A 25329-nucleotide genomic window follows, 5' to 3' on the forward strand; every position below is an offset into this window, starting at 1 on the left:
CACAGAGATAGGAGGACACAGGTTCTTGTGCCTTAGAAGCAGGTGCACCCACGCACACGCTGCCTACTGGCCAGTCTTTACAAGCCCGCGCAGGTGTTCACAGATCTGAGTGTAGACATTCAGGCCTGCACACGCATCCAGAGGGTCCCTAATCCTTTTCAGTGCCCCAGACGCGCAAGCGCGCGCGCGCGCACACACAAACACACACACACACAGACACACACACTCCTCCGCAGCGCCCCTCCCCCTCCATCACTGCAGTCCCGCCCGCCGGGCCCTGGACATCGGCAGCTGGGGGCCAGGCAAAGCCTGGCGAGGCGAGGCCAGGCGAGGCGAGGCCAAACCAGAGGACCCGCCCCGGTCCGGGTCCGGTCCGGGGGGCGGAGCGCACCTGGGCTCCGCCCCGGGGCGGGGCCGACGCAGCGTCGCCCGCGCCAGCGGCCGCACCTGGTTCAGCAACGGCGGCGGCGGCGGGCCCGGCCAGGGCACGAGCGCGGCGCGGCGCAGCCCAGCCCAGCCTGAGCGCGGACCCGGCGCCCGCAGCCCCGGCGCCGCCATGGTGGAGGCGGCGCCCGCGGGGCCCGGGCCGCTGCGGAGGACCTTCCTGGTGCCCGAGATCAAGTCGCTGGACCAGTACGATTTCTCGCGGGCCAAGGCTGCTGCGAGCTTGGCGTGGGTGCTGCGGGCCGCATTCGGGGGCGCAGGTACCCGGCCGGGGGACGGCGGGCCGGACGTGGCAGGTGCGGGGGGCGGGGCGCCCGGCCCGGGAGGCCAGGGCCGTGGGAACAATAGCCCTGGTCGCGAGGGGTCCCCGGGCCCCGGCCCGCTGCTCCGGGCCTCAGAGCTTCCTGTTCGGCCCGGGCGGTGGACTTTGCCCACTGGGCTGCGGGAGCGCGATGGGGGTGGGGCGCCAGCACAGCTCCCCTTGGGGACCCTGGCGTCCCGAGTCCCAGGTGAGCGGGGCGGGATCTGCGGGTCGGGTGGGGTCGACGGGTGCCGGCCTTTGGGACCCGCCTCCCACACCCCCTAGCCTGGCTTTGCACGCCCTCCTCTCTTTACACACATCATGCGCCCTCGATGACCCCCTCCCCACTGTCCTCGGCCTCCCGCGGGGCCGTAAGCGCTGGGGTCCACAGCTCTGCACGCTCCCCGGCAGGACACACGCCCCGCGTCGGCCCTGCGTGCGCTGTGGGCGGCGGGGCGAGCTCTGGGAGCCCCCTGCCTCCACCGCCCGGCCTGCGGCTGGCAGCTGTGACTTATTGCCCCATTTACCAGGGAGGCAGGCGAGCCCTGTAACGCGAAATGGTTTGTCCAGGGTTGCCCCGGGTGGGGGCCTCCGCCTTAGGGCCTTCTCCCTTTAGGGCATTCCCCAGGCTTGCATATCTAAATAACCTAGGCCACCCCTACGGGGAAAATGCGGGTGGGTCCTCTGGATGAGAAGCTCTGGGCTCACTGTCTTGATTTTGGGCAGCTCCAGCGCCCTAGACCAGAGCTGGGAGCAAGGGCCTGGCCTTGGGGACTACAGGGGTTAATTAAGGTCTGGGCCTTCCGGGGAGCGGTGGGGGGACGCCCTGCCTTCCCACTGGTCCTGCCTACTGGTCTTGGCACTGGCTGGGCACAGCCCATCCCCCTTCTCAGTGGCCTTCCCAGACCAACCTGTTCTGGGTGTGGGTCTCAGTGACAGCTATCCCTCTCCTGCTTCCGCTCCAGCCTGTCCCTTCCACTTTCCCCTAGTATCCTTCCATGCATGACCCACTCTGAGGCCTGCCTACCCCCAGGGGTTTACTAGAGGAAGAAAGGATTGAGGATTGGGACCCGGGACTGCCTAGCCCCTCACATCCAAGGTTATGAGGCTGTAGAAAGCTTAACTTTGCAAGTCAGAATCGAGTTTGAGTGGCAGCTTCTGTAGGATGGGGAGGAATTATCTCAGTTCTGAGCTTCTGTGTCCCTCTCTGTAAAGGAAGGCTTTCATGGACTTATTTATCTATGTCTGAAAGTGTTTGTGGGTACACACATGTGGCAGGACAGCCTACTGGGGATTGAGACCCCGTACCTTTTGGGCAAGGTTGCTGGGAGGCATCAAAGAGGTACTGACTGAGGGATCACATCGGTGTTTGGCAACTGGTACGTGCTAAATGGTTTCTGTTGGTTCTGGTGTGATTGGAAAGGTGATTTTTATTAATACTATGAATATCATTCATTGTTCCTTGGCCAGGAGACAGAACAGTGGTTACTATCCCATTTCACAGAATAGAGAGCAGATCCTCCTGTGGGGGTTGTTAAGGTCCTGATGCTCTGACTCACCCTGCTGTATTCTGACCCAGCTCCCTCTGCTGTGTAACACCCTCCGGTGGCTGCCACTACCCTGAGGGTCAAGTTCAGCCTCTTTCCTATCCATCTCCCTGAAATGGAGGGGAGCAGAGCGCTCTGGATTCATGAACTCGGCGACTCTACCAGGGCTTGTCAGGTGCCTGCCGGTGCTGGGTGCTCAGGATGTGGAGTACAGGGGAGGGATACAGGAGAGGGGGGATGGGATGAAACCGGATCGTAGCTGCTTAGAGTGATAAGCTCCACGGTGTGATGCTTGGGGGGAGGAAATCCCTCAAATCTTCCTGGGAGGGAGGGAGAAGGGAAGGATCCCCAGAGGAGGAGGAGCTTGAGTCTTGAAGGATGTGTAGGAGTTTGCCAGGGGAAGGAGTCTCTGTAAAGCAGGGGGTGTGGATGGGCAAGGAGTTCTCGGAGAAGAACGCACAGGTCCCAGCAGTGGGTGGGGGGGAGGCTGGAGATGAGGGAGACTCTGAGACTTCAGGAGGTGGGGATCTGAGGACAGTGGGGAGCCATAGCAGGTGTTTGGGAACTGACAAGATCAGACTTGCCGTTGCCCAATGGGGCTTGAGGCTGGGGAAGGAATGGTTCTGATGGCCCTGAGGTACAGAACCGAGAGGCTTCTGCAGGAATGCAGGCAGATGGCCTCAGCAGAGCACACACTTGGAGATAAGAAAGTTTCTATGTTAAATAAGTCTGGGAAATCAGAACATCAGTAAGATATGCGAGGGAAGCAGTTTCTGTGGGTTCTGCAGTTTACTAGCTGTGCCATCTTGGACAAGTTAATTCAGCTCTCTGGATCTCGGTTTTCTCATCTGAACCATGGTGTAAGGTAAGGAAAGTGTCAGGATGGATTGAAGGGCACAATATACATAAACACTGTGCCCCAGAGCTTTGCTGTCTAGTAGGTTAGCCACTAGCCCCAAATGCTTGTGAGAGCACCTGCAGTGTGGCTGGTTGAATCCAGATGTGTTGTCAGGTAAACTAGACACTGGATCCAACTTGGTACAAAAAAAAAAAAAGTGAAATATCTCATAATGGTCTTATATTGATTACATGTTGAAATAATAATGTTTTGAATACATATTGGGTTGAATAAACTACACTATTAATGTTCCTTGTTTCTAATTTTTCAACATAGCTACTAGAAAACTTCATAAAACTACTTATGTGGCTCCCATTGTATTTCCATGGGACAGCTCTGCTCTGCAGTAGATGCTCAATAAACATTTTGTGGCATAGGGCAGTGTTTCTCAGCTTGTGATGTTTTGGTCTTTAGAAGACACTTGGCAGTGTCTGGAGACATTTTTGGTTGTCACTACCTGGGAGGAAGGTGCTGCTGGCATCTAGTTAGAGACCAGGGATTTTGTTAAAATCCTAAAATGCACATGACAGCCATTCCCACAACACAAATAGGGTCAAGGAAGACACTGGTACAGAGGGAATGCTTGCTTGAGAAACTTTGGCAATCAGTAGCTTAGCTCACTTGTTTTTTTTGTTTTTTTGTTTTTATTTTTTTTAATCATCTTGAAGGTTGAAGGCCCTGAGAAAAGTCTTAGGGGAAAGAAACTTGTTACATTTTGCTGGTGGGAGCAGGAAGTGCACTGGGCTGATCTCAGGGTCTGGGGAGATAGGAGGGTTTGGATTTGGGAGATGTCAGAGGGTTGAACTAGAGGACTGATTGGATGTGAGTGGGGATAAAGAAGGAGCCCACGCAGTGGTGCCCGCCTATAATCCCAGTGACTCAGGAGACTGAGACAGAAGGATTTCAAGTTTGAGGCCAGCCTCAGCAATTTAGTGACTCTGTCTCAAAAAATAAAATGGACTGGGGATGTAGCTAAGAGGCAGAGCTTCAACCCCTGGGGGTGGGGTGGGGTGGGGAAGGTGGGTGCACTGGTGCCTGTCTGTAGTCCCAGATACCTGGGAGGCAGAGATAGGAGGACTGCAACTTCAAATCCAGCCTCAGCAATTAGCAAGATCCTGTCTCAAAATTTAAAAAGGGCTGGAGATAGAGCTCAGTGGTAGAGTGCTTGCCTAGCATGCACGAGGCCCTGGTTCCATTCCCAGCACTGCAAGGAGGAGGAGAAAGAAAAGAAAGAAAGAAAAAAAAAAGGAATGGTGATTTGTCACTGTGATGGGGACAGGGAGGAGCAGGAGGTTTGGAGCAAGATGTTGAGGATAATGAAAGATCCTTGGTGGTGGTGGGGGAGTGGAACCCAGAGCCTGGGCAGCAGCAGGTAACAATCCTCAGATATATGGAAGCAGTCAAGGGGTGAGGTGAGGCATGTCCGGGTATACGGAGACCCCAGGGGGAAGGAGGTGGTGCTGGGCAGAGAGCCCAGGCGCATACAGGCCCCAGATGTGTGGCGGGGAGGCTGGAAACCTGAGGGCAGAAGCCAGGTCCAGGGGGTTGAATCGGCAGGGAAGGGGCAGGGGGCAGAGGGAGGAGGAAGTGAGAAATCCCTCTTGTGTCAGGAGGCTGGAGAAGGATGGCTCTACACAGGGGTGGGGCTTAAGTGGGAAGGTCAAGTGCAGGTTCAAGAGGTGGGAAAGTAGCCATGGCAGGAAGGGAGTTCTGTCAAGGATGCCTGGGTCCTTGCACTGGCTACAAAAGAGATGTGCTGCCTGGAACAGCAGCATGGGCAGTGTCCCCATGTTGACCGTGGTCATCTCCTCCCGACTCCCCACATCTGCCAGGCTTTCTCCTCTCCACCCTTGAGCCTATGCCGACTTCTTCCCCCTACCTAGGATTCTGGTGGCCACCTCTGACATGACCCCGCCGCTCCTCTAGGCTCCATCCCATCATGTTCTCTGCTCCAGGGTGTCCCTAAGGCCCTCACACTCTGCTTTTACCCTCTCACCGGCTGTCCCTCCTGTTCCCCTCTCAGCCACTGATCCCATTGCCCCTCTCTCTTCCCCCAGGCCCCTTGGAGCCCTAGATGCCTCCTCCTCTTCCCCTCCGCCTCTTTTTAGTTACCAAGTTCAGTTCCCTGGAAGCTCTGACCTCTGTCACCTCCCACTTTCCATGCCCTGCCCCCACCTCACACCTCACCCTGCCCAGCCACCAAGCTGGGTGTGGGTTTGCTTCTCAGTCTGGCATTGGAGAGCTGTGTGGCCCTGGGCGGGTTACTTTCCTTCTCTGTGCCTGCTCTGTAAGGCGCCCTGGCTGCTTCCTAGGGTTGAGAAGGGCTTTTGTGAAGCCAGCACCCGGTGCGCACGGGTAGGTTTCTGCGATTGGGCTGCCAGGGTCTTGTCTTTCCCTGTGGCCTCCCCTCGCTGTCCCACAGCCCACCGTCTCTGTGAGGCACTGTCCTTCCTCCCAGCCTCTGGCCTGTGCCAGCGCAGCCCTCTCTGCCGGCGCAGGACCCTCATTCCTTCCTGCGGCAAACGGCTCGCATTCCTTCCTTTCCGCTAGGTTCCTAGATCGCCCTCTTAGTCGGGGCCCTGTCACTGTGAGTGGTGTCTGTGGCCCTGACTCCCGGCATGCCCCTCCCACATGCCCCTGCAGAGCACGTGCCCCCGGAGCTGTGGGAGCCCTTCTATACTGACCAGTACGCGCAGGAGCACGTGAAGCCCCCGGTGACGCGGCTGCTCCTCTCGGCCGAGCTCTACTGCCGGGCCTGGCGCCAGGCGCTGCCGCAGCTCGAGACACCTCCTAGCCCCTCTGCACTGCTGGCCCTGCTGGCACGGAGGGGTACAGTGCCAGCACTGCCCGAGCGCCCTGTGCGCGAGGCTGACCTGAGACACCAGCCCATTCTCATGGTAGGCTCCGCCCCTGCCCAGTGGGTCCTTCCCGCCAGGCCTGGTTCCTTCCCTGAACCCCAAGTCCTGGGGCCCACCTTCCTCCAAGGCCTTTCCACCAGGCCTAGCCCTCACCTCGGGCCCCACCCACCAAACCTAGCTGTTCCCTTAAAGCTCCACCCATCGGTTAGCTCCTCCCACAAGGCCCCACCCACCAGGGTAGCTCCTCCTCACGAAGCTCCACCCATCAGGCTGGCTTTTCCTGCCAAGCCTTGCCCCGCCCCTCACCCCTCCTACCAGGCCTGGCTCCGCCCCCCGACACACTTCTGGCCCCAAAGCTTCCCTGCACGGCCAGGCCCGCTCTGTGCTGAGGCCTAGGTCTGATGTCAAGGCCCGGCCCATTTTGAGTGGTTCTTCCAGGACCACAGCCCGCAAGGACCCGCACCAACCCCGCCCCAGGCCCGTTGATCCCCTCCTACTTCACCCCCCTTCCGCCTCTAGCTTCTAGCCAAGGGAGCCCCCACCCTACCTTCTGGTCTCATTCTTTAGCCCTTACCCCCACAGGGAGCCCATCTAGCTGTTATTGATGCCCTCATGGTTGCCTTCTCCTTCGAGTGGACCAAGACGCTGCCTGGTCCTTTGGCTCTGACCAGCTTGGAGCACAAGCTTCTTTTCTGGGTGGACACGGTAGGTGGGGTTGGGCCAGGATGGGTGGGGACCAGGACCATCCTGCGAGCAGAGCTCTGAACTTCTTCTTGGCCCCCAGACTGTCAGGAGGCTGCAGGAAAAGACAGAGCAAGAAGCGGCCCAGCGTGCATCTCCTGCTGCCCCTGCAGATGGGGCAGCCCCGGTGCAGCCCTCGGTGAGGCCAGGGCAGTGCATGCCTGAAGGATGATGGATGGTTGGCTGCCAGAGGGCTGGGTGGTCAGGACCAGGTTGGGGGTGGCTGGAGGTGACTCTCTCTTTCCCTCTCTTTCTCTCTCTCTCTCCCCTCTCCCCTGCACCGGCCCCTGCTGTACCCCTCTCTGCCCCTCAGTGCCCCACGCGCTGGTATTGGAAGCTGGTTCCTGTAAGTGGGGCTGTCTGTCCGCCCCGTCTGCCTGCCCTGCTGTTGCTGTCTGTGTGTTCAGTTCTGCCTGCTTGTGTGCATCCTCTTCTCTTCCACTAGCTGTGAGCAAAGGGGGTGGGGCTGGGGAGGACCCCCCAGTGAACCAAGGAAGGGTACAGTCTTAATTATTACCCGAGAGGGCCAGCCCACCTGGGGAACTGGCAGTCGGTGAGCTTCCCGTTAGTCACCAGGGCAAACCTCTGCCACTAACTAAGAGGGCAGACCCCTGTTGTTAGTTGAAGTGGGGGAACCCCAATCCATCAGCTGCATGGATCCTGACCCCAGTGGGCAGGACACACGGGGGATCTCCCCAGCCAACAAGAAGAGCCTTAAACCTTCCTAACCAAGGCACTCAGTTTCCCTAAGGAAAAAATCCCGGCTTTGAGAGGAGGCCCATTTCTTGAAGCTTGACATTTGAATCTCTCTTCCCTAATTAGCTGTGTGACCTCGCACAAGCATTTAAACCTCTCTGTTTCATGGAATTTGTCTTTGCAACAGATAGACAGGGGGAAAGTGGCGGGGGTTTGGACTGGATGGCTCCCCACCTTTGCTCACGCCTTACCCCCACCCTGGGGTATGGGTTGGGGGGGTTCCCTTCCTGCCTACTTGCTTCCTCTGCATCCTCTCCTCAAGCTGGGGCCTGGGTTTCATATGGGAGGAGGGTTCCCTGCATGGGAGGCTGCTCTGTGGGGTCCCTCATGGCTGGGAGGAGCTGGGGTCCCCAAAGCCGGCCGGAACACAAGTCAGGGAGCTGGACGGCCAGCGCTCAGGACAGGGGTCAGGACCACTCCCCTCCTCGGAGGTGGGCTTGGGGGCCCGCAGGTCAGCATCCCTCCCGCCCTGCTGACGGCCGCTCCTCTCCCCCCAGCACGCAATTGCCTTCTGTTTGAAGGAGTCGGGGAACAAACCCCCCATGGTAATGTATCCCCCACTCCTGGGTCCCAGGAGTCCCTGTCCCCAGCCCCTGCTGCTGGCCTGGCTGCTCGCAGACACCTCCTCTGCCTCTCGCTGCTGCCCCTCCCCTGCTCCAGGCTGGCCCCCACCATCTGGCTCTGGGACCCCCGGCTTCCCGCCCCCTCGTGGCGGAAACCCCAGGCCTCCCCACCCAGCCTGCATGACCGCTGACCTGGGGGGCCAGCCAGACCTCTGATCTGACCTGGGTCCTCTCCACAGATCCGATACCGCAAGGACCGTGCTGTGGCCCGTCGTGCCCCCTGCTTCCCAACTGTGACGAGCCTCCAGGACCTGGCCAGCGGGGCGGCCCTGGCCGCCACGATCCACTGCTATTGCCCCCAGCTGTTACGACTCGAGGGTGAGTGAATGGCCCAGGCGCATCTGGAAGCCTGGGGTCCTCAGCCCCAGCCCCCAGGCTTCTGTCCCCAGGTCTGAGAGACCAGGATGATGCAGTGGTTATGCGTGCAGCTTCTGAAATCGGAAGACCTGGGTTTGCATCTCTAATCTCTCATAAGCTATGTGACCTTGAACAAGTTTCTAAACCTCTCTGTGCTTCAAAGAATTCTGCCTGTGGCAGGACTGTGTGCCAGGGACCCTGTGAGAATAGATAGAGGCACACTTCTCACCTGACCCCACAGATGCCCGTGGACACAGGGAGAGACAATAAATTCATCTAGAAGTACCTTTGGGATCAGGTGCCCCAGGGAGTGACGGGTGGTTAGACAAAGGTTTCCGAGTTGAGCTCTTGGGGGTGTAGTATTCCAGGCAGAGTCAAAGGCTGGAGGCATGGTCCGTCTTGGTATGCCCCTTGCAGAGGGCACCTGGCACGAGACCCAGCCCATCGTAGGTCCTCAGGTATTGGCTGCTGGGTTTCCCCGGGGCCCCCTTCCTCCTCCCCTTAGAGCTGGGGACCCAGGCCTCCTGTCCCCGCAGAGGTGTGCCTCAAGGACCCCATGTCTGTGGCGGACAGCCTGTACAATCTCCAGCTGGTGCAGGATTTCTGTGCCTCCCGCCTTCCTCGTGGCTGCCCGCTGTCCCTGGAGGACTTGCTTTATGTCCCACCACCCCTCAAGGTAAGGCTGCCTCGGGGGCCTGGGCGGGTGTCCAGGGAGGTATGGCCTGTTCGCTGACCCATTCCCGCCTGCAGGTCAACCTGGTGGTCCTGCTGGCCGAGATGTTCATGTGCTTCGAGGTGCTGAAGCCTGACTTTGTGCAGGCCAAGGACCTGCCGGACGGGCATGGTGAGCTTTGGCCGCTCTCTGGGTGGGGCTGGGGGCCACGCCATGCCTGACCCTCTTTTCTGTGTCACAGCTGCCTCCCCCCGGGGCACTGAGGCCTCCCCACCTCAGAACAATAGTGGCAGCAGGTATGGTCCTATGGGGTGCATCCGTGGGCTTGTCCCCCTCCCCCCAGGGGCTGGGGAGGGGGCGGGAATACCCGGAGGCGAGAGGGTGGGGGGGAGCGGGGGCAGGCGGCAGTTCGGGTGCAAGGTGGGGAGGGGACGTGGCAGTGGGGGAGCGAGGTGGCAATGGGGTGGGGTCCAAGGTTGATGCCTGTCTCCCGGCAGTTCTCCTGTCTTCAACTTCCGTCACCCGCTCCTGTCACCTGGCGGCCCCCAGTCCCCACTCCGAGGATCCACAGGTGAGGAATGGGGGCAGCTTCTACATGAGGGACTCACCCCCAGAGACTGCCCCAGTTGACCTTATGTCTTCTCAATGACCCCTCCAGTGGCCCCGCCCTGGGTCTCGCTGTCACCCCAAGGTGACCCCCGAGACTTCCCCTGTGGCTCCTCAGCATCCCTTAATGATACCAAGGGGCCCCCGGGACCCATTTCTGGAAACTTCTCATCTGACTAGACACATAATGACCCATCAGTGACTCATCTGGTGACCTTGCAGAGGACGCTGACCTCACCCAGGGCCCCAGTGACCCCACAGTGATCATTTGCCCCTCCCCAGGCTCCCTGAAGTCCTCTCCGTCCATGTCCCACATGGAGGCCCTTGGCAAGGCCTGGAACCGCCAGCTCAGGTGAGCACATCTCAAGGGCCTGGCGCCAGTGGAGGAGGCTGGGCGGGGCAGGGCGGAGGCCGGTCTGGGGGCTGACCCCTCCCTCTGGCCGCCAGCCGTCCCCTCTCCCAGGCTGTGTCGTTCAGCACCCCCTTTGGCCTGGACAGCGACGTGGATGTTGTCATGGGAGACCCCGTCTTGCTCCGCTCCGTCAGCTCGGATAGTCTCGGTCCCCCGCGTCCCGTGCCGGCCCGGACGCCCTCCCAGCCGCCCCCGGAGCCTGGCGACCTGCCCACCATCGAGGAGGCCTTGCAGATCATCCACAGTGCCGAGCCCCGGCTGCTCCCGGACGGGGCCGCCGACGGCAGCTTCTACCTCCACTCCCCGGAGGGGCTCTCCAAACCGCCGCTGGCCCCCTCCTACCTGCCCGAGGGGGCCTCGAAACCACTGTCTGATGGGCCTGCCAAAGCGCCCGTCTACGTGTCCCACCCAGAGGCCCCCTCAAAACCATCTCCCTGCCCATCAGGGGAGGTGTTGAAACTACCAGCCCCATCCGAGGGGTCTCCGAAGGCAGTGGCTTCATCCCCCGCAGCCACCAACTCTGAGGTGAAGATGACCAGTTTTGCTGAACGCAAGAAGCAGCTGGTGAAGGCTGAGGCTGAGGCCGGAGCAGGGTCCCCCACGTCCACTCCAGCAGCACCTGAGGCCCTGAGCTCAGAGATGAGTGAGCTGGGAGCCCGGCTGGAAGAGAAGCGCCGAGCCATAGAGGCCCAAAAGCGGCGCATTGAGGCCATCTTTGCCAAGCACCGCCAGCGGCTGGGCAAGAGCGCCTTTCTACAGGTGCAGCCGCGGGAGGCCGCAGGGGAGGCTGAGGCTGAGGCTGAGGCCGAGGCCGAGGCTGAGGCCGAGGCCGAGCCAGGCTTGGCCCCTGGTGGTGAGCGGCCAGCAGGTGAGGGCCAGGGTGAGCCATCCTCACGGCCTAAGTCAGTGACCTTCTCCCCAGAGCTGGGCCCAGTGCCCCCAGAGGGCCTGGGGGACTACAACCGAGCAGTCAGCAAGCTGAGTGCTGCGTTGAGCTCGCTGCAGCGGGACATGCAGAGGCTCACGGACCAGCAGCAGCGGCTTCTGGCCCCCCAGGAAGCCCCTGGACCTGCCCCACAACCTGCTGCGTGGGTCATTCCTGGCCCCACAGCGGGGCCCAAAGCTGCCTCCCCCAGCCCTGCCCGGCGTGCTCCCGCTGCTCGTCGCAGTCCGGGGCCTGGCCCCAGCCCGGCACCTCGCAGCCCCAAACACGCCCGGCCAGCGGAGCTGCGCCTGGCACCCCTGACCAGGGTGCTCACCCCGCCACACGACGTGGACAGCCTCCCTCATCTGCGCAAGTTCTCACCAAGCCAGGTGCCTGTACAGACGCGTTCCTCCATCCTCCTGGCGGAGGGGACACCTCCCGAGGAGCCCTCGGCCAGGCCTGGCCTCATCGAGATCCCCCTGGCTAGCCTGGGAGAGCCTGCTGCCGAGGAGGAGGGAGATGGGAGCCCCCCTGGGGCCGAGGACTCCTTAGAGGAAGAAGCATCTTCCGAGGGAGAGCCTCGGGCTGGCCTTGGCTTCTTCTATAAGGTGAGTCACAGAGGGGACGGGGGAACAGAATGGCTGGGCCAGGAAGTGAGGACACATCTGGGGTGTGTGGGGCCTGGAAGAGGCGGGTGGATAGTTGGACAGACAGACAGGGCATTACTAATGGATGGGTGGGAAGATGGGTAAATAGAGGGGTTGGACAGATGCATGGATAGGTTGTATGGGTGGATAGAAGGGTGGATAGCCAGGTATGAGTGGTCAGATGGGGCTGGGTTGCCAGATAGACACATGAATGGGGTGGGTGGGGAGACAGAGACTAGATGGTAGACAGATGGACAGGTAGTCGGTGGGTAGGTGAAGGATGGGTGGGTGATGGGCACATGGGCAGGAGTGGGTAGGTGGACAGACAGGGCGAGGTCTTCCATGGCACCTCTTCCCAGTGACCAGTTCCTCTCTGTGATCCTGTCCTGTGCTCTTCCTCTTCATGGCCCCTGCTTCCTGGACCATTGTGGTAGCCAGTGCGGTCACCTCCTGACCCATCTCTGCTACCTCCTTCCAATCCCACTCACTTTCCACTGAGCATTCAGCAATTTTGGCTCTTAGGATAAAAGTCCTCCCCACGACTTTGGGCTCTGCTCACCTCTGACCGTGTCCTCTGCCATTCCCTGTGAGCTGTGCATCCCAGCCACATCATCCTCACACCTCTGCTGGGCTTGTTCTGGCCTCAGGGCCTTTGCACTTGCTTTCTCTGAAAGGCTCTTCTCACCCATCACCCCTGCCCAGTTAAGCCCTTGTCATTCCCAGGGGTGCTTCTCCCAGGAAGCCTCCTCAGTGCTCCCAGGGTAGGATAGGCCTCTCCCTGCAGTGTAGACTTGCAGGGCCCCATTCCCTCCTCCTCGAGGTATTCACCTGCCTGGTGCTCCTTGTCTTCTCCGTTGGGTTAAGCACTTGGCGCGAGCAGTGCCACAGTCCTGCCCATCCCTCTGATACCTAGCGTAGGGCAGTGTAAAGTAGGCAGTTAAATCCTTTTAGTGCGTTTATAAAAGATGGATGAGTGGCTGGCCAGCTGGGTCAGTGGAGACGAGATTCCAGCCACGGCGGGGGAGGACTGGCCAGCTGGACTGTGTCTTCTCCCAGGATGAAGACAAGCCCGAGGATGAGATGGCTCAAAAGCGGGCCAGCCTCCTAGAGCGGCAGCAGCGGCGAGCAGAGGAGGCCCGGAGACGCAAACAGTGGCAGGAGGCTGAGAAGGAGCAGCGGAGGGAGGAGTCTGTGAGGTGAGGCTGGGCCCGGCTGGGGGACCCCTGCCTTTGGTTTTCCTGTCCCCAGGGACCCCGAGCCGTTTTGACTGCTGGCTTCCCCTCCTCTGCAGACTGGCCCAGGAGGCCCCTGGCCCCGCCCCTGCAGCACCCACGGCTCCTGTGGCCCCAGTGGCCACCCAGATCCCCGCTTCCCGGGCCCCAGCTGAGGAGGAGGTGGGCCCCCGGCGAGGGGACTTCACGAGACTTGAGTATGAACGCCGGGCCCAGCTAAAGCTGATGGATGACCTTGATAAGGTGCTGCGGCCCCGGGCCACGGGGACCGGGGGGCCGGGTCGGGGCGGGCGGAGGGCCCCCCGGCCACGCTCTGGTTGCTGCGATGACTCGGCCCTGGCACGAAGCCCAGCCCGCGGCCTGCTGGGTGAGGACACTGTGGGGGTGGGGCCTGCCCAGGGCCCTTTCTGGGGCTCTCTGGGGGAGGCCCCATGGATATGTGGGAGGGGGTCTGTAGGGGTGCTGGGCAGGGGTGGGCATGAGTGGTAAGGCCCCCAAGGGGGTTGACCCTGCCTTTGGGAGGATACAGGGGGGCAAGGCCTTCCCTCCGTGGCTGGTGAGGCCCTCTTGGGGGTGTTGGGCAAAGCCCCCTCACTGCGGGGGTGTGGGAGGCCAGAGCTGGGGGCTGCAGAGGGCTGGGGTCTTGGCAGGGCTGGCCTGCCTACACCCCGCAGCTGCTGGGTCAGGTAGATGAGGGGGCTTCAGGTGGGGCTGACCTGTGGGGTCTCTTCCCAGGCTCCAGGCTCAGCAAGATCTACTCTCAGTCCACCCTGTCCCTGTCCACTGTGGCCAACGAGGCCCCCAATCACCTCGGTGTGAAGAGGCCCACGTCACGGTGAGCTCTGGTGGGGTGACTGCCCAAGCTTGTGGGTGTGTGCACCCCCCATGCCTGGAGTGGGGCGTGGCCTGGGTGTGGATGCCCCCCGGGACAGAGGCACGCTTGCGCAGTGAGGCTGGGGCTGCCTGCGTCTGGCCCAGGGCCCTGGAGCCTGCGGTGCCTAGGGATGAGCACGGATCGGGCCAGCCCGTGTCAGTATCCGTGTCCTCTGCGGTGTGCTAGGCTCGTCTCTGCTAACACCTCACTCCTTCCACCCCTTTGCTGCTGCAGGGCGCCGTCCCCATCTGGCCTCATGTCCCCCAGCCGCCTGCCCGGAAGCCGAGAACGCGACTGGGAGAATGGCAGCAATGCCTCCTCCCCGGCGTCGGTGCCCGAGTACACAGGTGAGCGTGGCCCCAGGCAAGGTGTGAGCAGCAGGCTCCTCCTGGCCCCTGGTTGCCCCTGCTGACCTCCTCCCTCCAGGTCCAAGGCTGTACAAGGAGCCCAGCGCCAAGTCCAACAAGTTCATCATCCACAACGCCCTGTCGCATTGCTGCCTGGCGGGCAAGGTGAACGAGCCGCAGAAGAACCGCATTCTTGAGGTGAGCCTGCACCTGCCCAGCTGCCAGGCAGGGGAGGGGTCAGTGGTCCCACCTGGCTGGCTCACGGCTCTCACCACCCACTAGGAAATTGAGAAGAGCAAGGCCAACCACTTCCTGATCCTCTTCCGTGACTCGAGCTGCCAGTTCCGGGCGCTCTACACGTTGTCTGGGGAGACGGAGGAGCTGTCTCGGCTGGCGGGCTATGGCCCCCGAACTGTCACCCCCGCCATGGTGGAAGGCATCTACAAGTACAACTCAGACCGCAAGCGCTTCACTCAGATTCCCGCCAAGACCATGTCTATGAGCGTGGACGCCTTCACCATCCAGGGCCATCTCTGGCAGAGCAAGAAGCCCACCACTCCCAAGAAGGGCGGCAGCACCCCCAAATAGCCCCACCCTGGGTGTGCCCGGGCTGGGCCCCTGAGCTTTGGCCGCCGCCCCCTGGAGGACAGTTGGTCAGTATTCCTGGGTCCTGTCTCCGACCTTGTCTGGGTGGGGCTGGAGTCCTCACCCCCTAACTTTTGAGTCTGGTCCTACTGTGGGGACTGAGCTGGGAGGTTCAGGGACTCAGGGCTCAGCTCAGTCCCCTTGTCTGTCCTCCCCACCTTCTTGAATAAAATAATGTAAAGAGAAGCTGAGCCTTGTCACCTCCCCGAGGTTGGCTGGGTCTCGGTCTCCTGCTCTCTTGAACTAATTCTAGTTTGTCTCTTCTGTCCCCTAGATGGCCCCAACACCCCTCCTCCTAGGGTGTTCAGTGGCCTTTCAGCTGATATCTTGGTGCAGGAGGCTCATGACCAGCTCCTCTCCCGGGGCCTCCTCCGCTTCCCCATTTTCCTCCTGTGTGGCTGTTGTTATTGGCCTTTCCTGCATTTGGTCCAGGGCCAACTTCCAACTCCTCCTGTCCTCTCGCCTCCCCCTGGAGCCAGCCTGCCTGGTTTCTGTGCTGTCGATGCCTGAGGGCCAGGGCCTCTGTGCTGCCCTCCCGAGCCCTGCATCTTAGGATCCAGTTGCCTTCCTGGCATCGCACTAGCCGTCTCAGGTGCAGGCTCGTGTGGCTACCCGGGTCGAGCAGGGCCTGGCTTCCCTGCCACTGCCCAGTCCTGGGCAGCTCACCGCCTAAAGTGCTCTCTGGCCCCATGACCACCCCGAGTCCAATCCAACAGCCTGGACCTCCTCACGTCCCCAGCTGCCTCCTGCCCACACAGCATCTTGTGTGACCTGCTAAAGCAGAAATCGGATTATGTCCCCTGATGCCTAAAACCCCTTAATAGCTTAGAGCCTGCTTGTGGCTTCCCAGAGCTTAGGACTAAGGACCACACCCCGGACATGGCCTGGCTCCTTGCCAGGGACAGAAGCACCTTGCTAATAAGTCCACAGGGCTGGGCCAGAGCCCCCTGCCCCACACCCCACAGCTCAGGACTGTGGAGAGAGCCCCAGGACAGTCCTGGTGAGCAGGCGTTGGTGAGACCTGGGAAGTGGGGGTCAGGTGCTCCCAGGCTCTGGGCTCCAGGAGGCATCTGGGAAGCCCTGACTGGAGGCCTCAGGTGGTAGTGGGACTGGCCATGCAGCGTCCAGAACTGGCTCTGCAGGGTGAGGGCAGGGTGTCTATCTGGCCTGGGGCCCGGCTGCCCCACCTCCCTCACCAGCCAATCAGGGCCCAGGGCCAGGGCGCTCCTGAACTGGCAACTCTTGAAGCACCTAGTGGCAAGGAGAAGGCACAGACTGTGACATAAAAATAGACTGTATTGTGGGGGGTTTGCGGGAGGGGTCAGTCTTCCTTCAGGCTCCCAAACACAGCGGCTGGAACGCTCTGCTGCTCCAGCCGAACCTCTGTGGGAAAGGAGGGAGAGAGGGGGTTACTCCCCTGGAGGGGTTCCGGCCCCGGGCCTGCCCACTACTTGGGTGGTCACTGACCGTTGGGCTCCAAGTCCATCTCGTCCTCGTCCTCATCTTCACCCAGCTGGATCTCCTCGGGATTGGCTTGCTGAGCCAGCTCTGCCAGCTCCTCTCGAGACGCGTCACTCCTGGGAGAGTGGCCATGCTGCTTCAGCAGGGGGCCTCACCAGCCTCCCCCGTGCCTTCCCTTGCCCAGCACAGCTGGCTCCTGTCCTGCCCAGGTCCTCACCTCACAAAAAGAATCTTGCTCTGGGCCCGTGGGGGCTGGTCCCGCTCAGCCTCGGCCGCGAGCTGCTCTGCCCGCTGCTCCAGCAGCTTCATGTCATCCATGCCGCTCTGCCCAGGGGCCAGGTCAGACACTGGAGGGACAGGGGTTCAGACACTCAGTGGTTCTCCCTCAGGCATGTCACACACCCAAGGTCCCCAAGGAGTTCCCAGTGGAGGCGAGGAAGGCCAGGTTGAGCTCTCAGTGCTCCCAGGCCCACAAGGTCAAGGCTGGACGGTGGTACGCTGAGAGCAAGGTGCAGACATGGCCACGGCAGGGGAGTGATGGAGCTGCTCACCTGTGCCTGTCGCACTGCCCGACACCTTGAGCATCTGCGAGGCCATGAAGTTGACCTGTGTGTTATATGTGGCCTGCACACTGCGACGGATCCGCAGCATCTCCCTGATGGTGTCCTCGTTGCCGTGCCGAACTTCAAAGTCCTTCCACGTTTGCCAGAATGCCCCAGTGGTCTGTGGCGGTGGGAGGAGGGATTGGGCAAGGGGACAGGGGTGCATGTATGAGCCAGCTGCTGGGCTGCACCTCCTCAGTGCCTGTTCCTCCATCCCTGCTGGCCCCAGACCTACCCGGGGGTCACATATCTGGGAGCAGAAGCTGTAGATGGCCCTGGCGCGGTCAATCTCGCCGAGTTTGCACTCCATGTCTGCAAACCGCAGGCACATCTCCCGCGCATGCTCATCTGACAGCACCTGGGCGCCGGGAAATCAAGAAGGCAGGCATGAGGCAGAGGGGGCTTGGAGGGATCCCAACACTGTCACCAACAGATTGGGATTCCAGAATGAGGTGTGGGCCCCCAGCCCCCACGTGCAGGATCTTCCTGCCTACCAGGCGCCCCTCATCCACTCAGGGACCCCTGCTGGCGGGTACCTCAATGGCCTTCTGGTAGATGCCACGGGTATGGGTGACACCGTAGATCTCAGCAGCCCTCTTGATGTAGATGTTGAACATGTCATACTGCTGAGCGGGTTCCACAGCCCTGGTGGCACGATCATACACAGCCATGGCATGCCGGGCCAGGCCCCACTCCTCTTCCAGCTGCGCATACAGTAGGTACAGGGCTGCATGATGGGAGGAGAGGGTCAGTAGCCCAGCCCGCCACACCTCCCCAGGCACCAGGGAGTCCACAGCCTCCTCACTTTTAGCGTATTTGGGTGGGCAGCCATCCAGCGCCTGCTCAAAGAGGTCCCGTGCCCGCTCCAGCTTGCGGCCTCCGTAGCGGGCGATGAATTTGGTCAGGTAGGTGCTCCAGATGTCAGACACATTGGGCCACTTGAACAGGGAGATGCCACGCTCGTAGGCCTGTTTCAGGGGAGCAAGTGTAGGAGTGTGCAGGGGGTTGACCACCCTGTCACCCTCAGGTGGTCCTGGGAGGAGGCTGCCAAGTCTCCCTCAGGCTCAGCAAACAGGCCCCTGCCGTCCACTTCACAGCCTGCCTACATACATGCGCTGCCCTGTCTCCCTCAACGCACTGCAGGGATCTAAGGATAAAGAAGTGACAGGTCTCAGGGCTGGGGACGTGGCTCAAGCCGTAGCTGGGTCAAACGGTAGCGCGCTCGCCTGGCAGGTGCGGGGCGCTGGGTTCAATCCTCAGCACCGCATAAAAAATAAAAAAGATGTTGTGTCCACTGGGGGGAAAAAAAAAACAGTGGCAGGTCTCAATATGGTGTCTGTCACCTCTTAGGTGACATTATAGGTGAGGTAGAGGTGGTTCCTGACCTCTGCAGACATTGGTGCCCAGGGTGCCCTCCCATCTGTCTGCTGATGGGCTTCCCAATCACTCTGCCGGTGGAGTGGGGCCTCACACACATGGACACGTAAGAACCCCCCACCTATAACCTGTCCCCTGAGCAATGGAAGGACAGCCACATACTGCTAGCAACATCCTGCCCCATGTACTTGGAGGCAGGACTGCCTGTTAGACGCTGAACTGTGGCCTCCCACATGACCATGCTGACATTCTAACACCCAGAACCTCAGAACACAAGCCTGTTTGGAGATGAAGGCACTAAGTTCAAATGAGCTGTTAGAGTGGCCCTGATCTACTGTGGACTAGTGTTCTTGTAAAAGATGAGGCTGGGTGTAGTGGTGCACATCTGTACTGCCAGCTACTCAGGAGGCTGAGGCAGAAGGACCACAAGTTTGAGGCCAGTCTCAGCAACTTAGTAAAATCCGTCTCAAAAAAAAAAATTAATTAAAAAAGGGCTCGGTGGGTAGCTCAGTAGTAAATTGTCCCTGGGCTCAATCCTCAGTACCAAAAACAGAAGTGAACAGTACACAAATGCACACAGAGGGCTGACACATGAGGCACAGGGAGAGAAGGCATCTCTAAGCTGAGGTGAGAGGCCCCAGAGGCACCAACCCTGCCACACCTCCAGCCTACACCTTGAGAGTAAAGCTGCTGTTCCGAGTCCCCTACTCTGGGACACTCAGTCACCACAGTGACAGCTGAGCACACACACCATGCCCCCCACACTAGGAGCAGCCAGTCTGGGACCTCCATGTCCGTGTGCCCTCACCTTGAAGCTCTCCTCAAAGTACTTGTGTTCCTCCAGGAACATGGCGTAGTTGATGACGATCTGAGGCGTGGCTATGCGCAGGTCCAGGATACGGTCGTACACAGCCTTAGTGGACTGTGGGGAGAGGCAGGGGTTGGGGCATGCTCCAGGCTGGGCAGTCCCCACCGCTCTCCCCACGGCAGCTGACCTGGAAGGTGCCCAGGCTCTCCTCCAGGTCGGCCAGCATCGACCACACCTTCAGGGACTTGTACACGCGGTTCTGCACGGGCTCTGAGCCATCAAAGTACTCAGCCCTGCGTGCGGGCAGCGCTGTCGCCTTCTGCAAGGGAGATGGCAGCAGTGGGAGGGGCACTCAGGGGTTGTCCTGCCCACTGCACCCACCGGTGACCTGCGCCTCTCCTCACCCGCAGCAGCCGCAGGGCTTCATCATAGTTCTCGTGCCGGAGCTCCAGTTCCCCGCACTGGCACCACACACTTGCCAGGTCATCCACCTGCTTAAAGTTCACCTTGGTGGCCTTCTCCAAGATGATGCGGGCCTGTCAGGGACAGGCAGAGGACAGGCTGGGACCCTTCAATCTCACCACCCCACCATGAGAGTGCACGTGCAAGTGTACCCACAGATGAGGCTGTGCTCACACCCGCTCACACGTGCACACCAGTATGGCACTTACGTCGTCCAGCTGCCCGTTGTCCTCATAAAACTTGGCAAATGCGACCCACAGAGTGTGGGGCTTGCCTGTAGCCTTGAAGGGGTCCACCGTCTGCACGGCTTCCGTATAGGTGTTGATGATCTGGGGCAAGAGAGTCAACCAGGCTGCTGGGGCGGGCCCTATAGGTGAGGGTGGGGCGGGCTGGGGCCAGGGAGTCAGTACATACCTCCCGAGGGCGGCCCTGGTGCAGGGCCACACGCTTGTGCCACTCATGGACGTGGTGTGGGTTCTGGCGCAGCAGGACACTATTGAGGAGCAGGGGCCGCCGGCTGATGAGCTGCTCAAAGCGAGCCAGGCGCAGCTCCAGGTCCACGTCATCTGGGAACCACAGAGGCGGTCACAAGGGCCGGGGAGGTGGGGGTGTGGGCCTTGCTGCTTGGCCTCCTGGCCCCTTCCAGCCCCCAGCCAAGCAACCGCCTTGGCTCCAGCCCCAGTCCCTCAGGAAGCTTCTCCTCCCTGCACCAGTCCTCCAGCTCCCCTGCTCTGCCAGGCTCTGACCTGAGCCTGGGCAGTGCATCCAGCCCTTGTTGCTCCAGGACCCCCAACACCTCTAACCACCCTCCCTCCCCCATCTCTCCCCACATGCCCCTGGCTGAGCCTCCTGAAGATGTCCCCATGTGAGACCCACTCACTGCCTGCCCTGGCCAATCAGAATTGCCCTCTCCCCCACCCTCCAGGTCCACCCAATTCTCAGTGTCTCCAGCAAAGGCTGCTGCAGGGCTCACCCTCCTCCTCCCGCCCCAGCTCTGAGGCAGTCTCCATCTTGGCAGCAATCATGCTTTCCTCAAATTGGGCATAGCTGTCAAACACTTGTGTGAAGTCCCGCACGGTCATCACAGTGCGGATGGCCTCCTCGTACACGTCCCGGGCCTGTGGGATGGGAGCAGTGAGAGGGAAGCGCTGGCAGGGGGAAGCACGTGAGCTCACCGTCCCGGGCCCACGCTGGGATCCTGCAAGGCCTTTCCAGGTGCCCCAGTACCCGCAGGCTCTGAGGGGTGGCATGAAGCACTTCCCATCCCTCCCTGCCCTGGGAGCTGCAGAGTCCTCAGTAAACTGGGTGACAGCCCTTGTACAAAGGGACTTCGAGGCTCAACTGAGACACCACTGTAAAGCATTTTGTACCCAGTAAGGCCAACACCATGCCAGTCGCCATGGTCCTCCCCGAGGAACCACACCCTTACTTGTCACAGAGGGCTCCACCTTTGCTCCTGAGTACCCCTCACGCCCACCTCACCCTTTCTCCACCTCGTGTTCTCCCAACCACCAGCCCCACCCCCTCATGGCTCCATCTCTCCACTCCCGGCCCTGCCTGGTCCTGCCCACTGCCCCTGCTGGGCTTGGCAGGACACTCTTGTGGAAGGAGCAGAAGAGTCACCCCTGCCTGCAAGGCCCTCACTCCCCTTTCCCACCCTGCACTGCTCCTGCTTCTGCTCCCCCACTCACTCACTCCAGCCCTGTTCCCACCTTTCCTCAGGCCACAGGAGCCCCAGCCAGCCCTCTGGGGATTCCCAAAGCTCCACCCACTCCTCTGTCCCAAGCTTGCCACTCCACTCCCGATGATGAGAGCACCATGACAAGGACTAGGCACACAAGACCCTGAGGGATGGACCCCCACATCAGGCACCTGCTTGGTGCTCTGCTGAACCTCAGAGATAACTCCTCACAGGCAAGGGAACCCAGGTAGGGGCAGCCAGGCTTCGCAAGACTAAGGGCACTCAGCCAGGAGCCCGATCCTAAACCCAGATGTGCTGGCCCCAGGTGTGTTCAGCTGCAGGGCTGCCCCGCCTGGCCTTTCCATCAAGATGGCGCGTGTGTGTATACACATCACAAACAGCACGTCTGCATGTGTGTTCTGCCCATGCCCGATGTTCCTGAATGTCCCCCAAGTGTCAGAGGAAGACCTGCCCCACATGCAAGGCTAAGGGGCCCAAGCACCTTCTCAAAGTGGCCACTGCGGATGTAGTAGTCAGCCAGTGAACACCACAGCTTGCCCAGCTGGTCGGTGAAACGGGTGAGGCCACCGCGGATGATGGCGTCCACGTTGAGGGACTGCACCTTGTCTGGATTCTGGGAGATGAGGTCACACAGCTCGTGCCACAGCTGGAGGGAGCAGGGTGTGGGAGTCTTAGCCTTGGTCTTGGAGGGAGGAGCCCTCCTGCCTTGTCCCCATCTCCTCACAGGCCCACCTGGTAGTTGGACTTGCCAGCCTTGGACACAAAGCGCTCATCATTCACCACAGTGGCCAGGCGCTGTGCAGCCTCGTCCAGCCGGTCACTCGACTTGAGGTACTCGATGTATTCCTCAGCACTCTCTGGACTCAGCTGGGGACCCACCAACACCGCTGGAGTCAGAGGCGCCACAGGGCCACACCTCCCTCCTGATCCATTGCCTCTGGGCCTCCTATAACCCACCTACCCACCACTGTCCTCCTGGCCAAGAGCCTGCCCTGCTGACCCAGCCCCAGCCCCAAGGTGGTCCAGCCTGGGTCACTATTCCAGCCTCAATCCTGACTGGTCTGGTCTTAGCCCTTTTCTTCAACCTTGATCCCATTGGTCCAACCCCAGTCCTGAATGCTGCAGTTTAGGCTCCCAGGGTTGCTCTACACAAACCAGGACTGCTTCTGTCACAAGCCCCTATCCAAACAACATCATGCAAAGGGTTTGCCATGTAAAAAATGGTACAAGTTTGAGCAAATGATGTCCCACCCCACTTTGTCTGTACCTCTGCCCAATAGAAAGGCCTATTACACATCCCATAGCTGTTATCTCCCATTCTTGGCCCTCCCCATGGCATAGTTTTACTATGGCTCACACAGTCAACTCCTGTGTACCTGTCTACTCAGACTGCAAGTTTCATGCAGATGACAACCATCTATCTTATTTACTCTGTCCCCTGCATCTTCCCTATGTATAATGTGGAACACGTGCTAGCAAGTTATTTGGAAAATGAAGAATCAGAAATTCTAGGTGTCTCCAGGAGCCCTCTCCCCATATTCATATCCTGTTTGCTGGATGACATCTGCATGGGGCTAGTGTCCCAGTGAACCACCATTTGTGAACTCCAACCTGGGGAACCAGCCCCCTGGGCTCACCTTGAGGAAACGCCGATATCCTCGCACAGCTGTCTCAGGCAGTGGGTGGGAGCGCAGGAAGCGCAGGTATAGGGGCCAAATACGAGAGTGCTGGGTGATGGGTAGTGCCCGGAGGGCACGGTCGAAGGTGCGGCGGGTGTGTGTGACACGTCCCTGATCCATCAGGAACTGACAATAATCTAGCCATAGACGGGGCATCTGGAATTGTGGGAAAAGATGGTCAGGTCAGAGCTGTGGGCTCCATGGCCTGGCCACAGATGCCAGAGGTCTTATGGCCCAGTCACATCTGGAACATAAATATGGCAGAGCTCAGAAATCCCAATCCCAGGACTGACTCTGCACCAACATCTCATGCGGAGGCAACAGGACTTTAATCCTCCACCCCTTCCATCCTGAGCTCATCCCTCCTGCTTTGCCCACCTCTGTGGAGTCTGAGCTCCACTTTTCCCAGTTCCCCACCTTGTGCATAAACACAAAGGCCCTCTCATGGCAGTTGTTGACATCTTCATAGGCAGGGTCAGTCACGCAGCGATGCTTTACCTGTGCCCGACGTGCCTTTAGGTAGCGGTACCAGAGTTTGTAGCTAGGGAATAGGAAGGGACAGACACTAATGAATTATGAACCCACAGAACCCTTCCTCCTATCCCAGGAGGTAACTTTGGGGAGAAAGGCACTAAGGAAGGGTGACAAATCTCAGGAAGAGAGGGAAGGACTGGGACATCAGGGAATGCACATTCAGTGATGGAAACACATAGCAATCACCTGGGATCTATTTGCCAATTCCATTATGACTGAATCAGTGGGATGGGACCTGGTTGGCAGGTCAGTTAGAGGTGTGCCTACCTGCAGGGCAGCAGCTTGAGTGCCCGCTCATACAGCTGATTGAGCCTGGGCTTGGGAGCTCCCTGTTTGAATTCAATGTAGCGGAGCCAGCATTTGACTGAAAACTGGTTCCGCATGATTTCCTCCTCATAGGGAAGGTCCTCTTCTTCCTGCAAAGGCCAGAGAAAGAAGAGAAGAGAGACCTACCCTCAGAGTCTGAGGGCAGCAGCAGCCCACCACTGGAGTTCATGCCCAACCTCCAGATTTAAACTCAGATCACAGATCTCCTTGTCCACCATCAAATCCAAATCACCAGATGCCCAGACACCAGGATGCTGGTTCAGACCTTTGCCCATGATCTGGCCCAGTTAGTCTGACTTCTCAGTAGTAGAGATCTAAACCAGATAATGAGACCATAAAGCTTTAGCCCTCTCAAATCACACCACCTACTTGCTGGTCCACATCACCAGGCTCCTTATATACCAGGGCCCTGGTCCAGATGCCAGGTCTCTGCCTTACCTCCTCACAACACCTCTTCCCACACACCAAATCTTTGGACCCTCCAGCTCCCACTGCCACAACCATTCCAAGCCAGGTGAGTAGATCTTTATCTCAGTCACTAGGGTTCTCGGTACCAGACACCAAACTGCTGAACTCCTAAGATCCTACCAGCCAATAATATAGCTCAACTCTGCCCCAAGGCTTGGAGGTCAGGCCTTTGCTCCAGAAAGAGATGTATGGACCAGACGTGAAGCCCTTAACTCTGGATGCCAAGATCTGATGAAAATGGTAGACTTGACTCCAGACATCAAATCTTTGGCTATTTAGGATCTCGCTGGTCGTTGCCTCACAGGCTCCACATCACCAATTCCTTTCTTCACACTCCAGGGTTCTTGCAGCCCCCCCCACACCAGGCCTTTACCCCAGAAACCATAACACTTGGAACCAGACATAGGACGTTTTGCCGAACGCAAGCCTTTACCCACAAACCAGACCTGACCTGGTTCCTTTGCCTCCAAACACCAGTTCTTTCAGGGTCAAGATCCAGTTATGCGACTTCCCTTCTCCCCAGTTCCCGGCGCGCCCCCCATTTCCGCCCCCAGCCCGAAACTCCTGCCCCTTCGCCTCGGCAGCAGCTCCTTCTTTAGGCCACCGGGAATCCGGTTCTGACACTAGATCTTTACTTGTGGCCAGCTCGGTTGGGACTTCACCATCCGGTTCCGTCCTTGGAAAGGCACAGTGTTGGCCTAAATCCCTCGGGCATCCCGGCCCCGATCCCCCGCGGCATCTAGGCCCCGATGCGCTCCCGCGGGCCACCCGCAGTCCCGCCACGAACTCACAAAGACAAGGTCGGGCCGCTCGGGCCGCGAGACGCGCGCCATCACCACCATCTTCCCGGCTCTCTAGGTACTGGCGAGGTCGCGCACTTAAAGACGTCTCCCACTGAAGGCCCGCCCCTCCGAGCCAGACTCGTTTCCGATTGGCTGTACCCTTCTCGACCGTCAGGCTGGAGTTGTTGACTTCCGTGTGGACTGAGCCAACGACCGGAAGCGGGGATGAGGCGCTCGAACA

At 59.9% G+C, this 25329-nt stretch overlaps 2 protein-coding genes across 13 annotated transcripts; one reads left to right on the forward strand and one right to left on the reverse strand.

The window, feature by feature from the left end:
• The first annotated feature begins 459 nt into the window (after positions 1-459).
• Positions 460-15133, forward strand: Camsap3 (calmodulin regulated spectrin associated protein family member 3). Of its 12 annotated transcripts, none has more exons than XM_078034959.1 (19): positions 480-704; positions 5834-6087; positions 6616-6753; positions 6833-6928; positions 7103-7135; positions 8043-8090; positions 8348-8486; positions 9062-9201; positions 9276-9369; positions 9440-9494; positions 9696-9769; positions 10087-10156; positions 10303-11749; positions 12845-12984; positions 13080-13387; positions 13756-13855; positions 14129-14241; positions 14321-14439; positions 14524-15133. In XM_078034959.1, the coding sequence occupies exons 1-19, from the start codon at positions 557-559 to the stop codon at positions 14827-14829; spliced, it is 3822 nt and encodes a 1273-aa protein (XP_077891085.1). In that variant the 5' UTR covers positions 480-556; the 3' UTR covers positions 14830-15133. The 12 variants fall into 12 exon arrangements, with proteins under 12 accessions (XP_077891112.1, XP_077891085.1, XP_077891062.1 ...); XM_078034936.1 differs by having other exon boundaries at positions 481-704; positions 10252-11749; XM_040290548.2 differs by having other exon boundaries at positions 481-704; positions 6631-6753; positions 10252-11749.
• Positions 15134-16162: 1029 nt separating this feature from the next.
• On the reverse strand, positions 16163-25254 carry Xab2 (XPA binding protein 2). Its single transcript, XM_005332109.3, has 19 exons — positions 25098-25254; positions 23779-23927; positions 23395-23518; positions 22936-23133; positions 22031-22165; positions 21780-21944; positions 20570-20714; positions 20011-20162; positions 19806-19925; positions 19539-19670; positions 19322-19453; positions 19135-19248; positions 17755-17917; positions 17486-17676; positions 17185-17307; positions 16899-17070; positions 16565-16694; positions 16354-16463; positions 16163-16269 (listed from the first exon to the last, which is right to left on the reverse strand). Exons 1-19 carry the CDS (start codon positions 25146-25148, stop codon positions 16208-16210), a joined length of 2568 nt encoding a protein of 855 aa, XP_005332166.1. The 5' UTR covers positions 25149-25254; the 3' UTR covers positions 16163-16207.
• Positions 25255-25329: the final 75 nt, after the last annotated feature.

This window comes from Ictidomys tridecemlineatus, chromosome 2 (genome assembly GCF_052094955.1).
Source record: "Ictidomys tridecemlineatus isolate mIctTri1 chromosome 2, mIctTri1.hap1, whole genome shotgun sequence".
NCBI lineage: Eukaryota > Metazoa > Chordata > Mammalia > Rodentia > Sciuridae > Ictidomys > Ictidomys tridecemlineatus.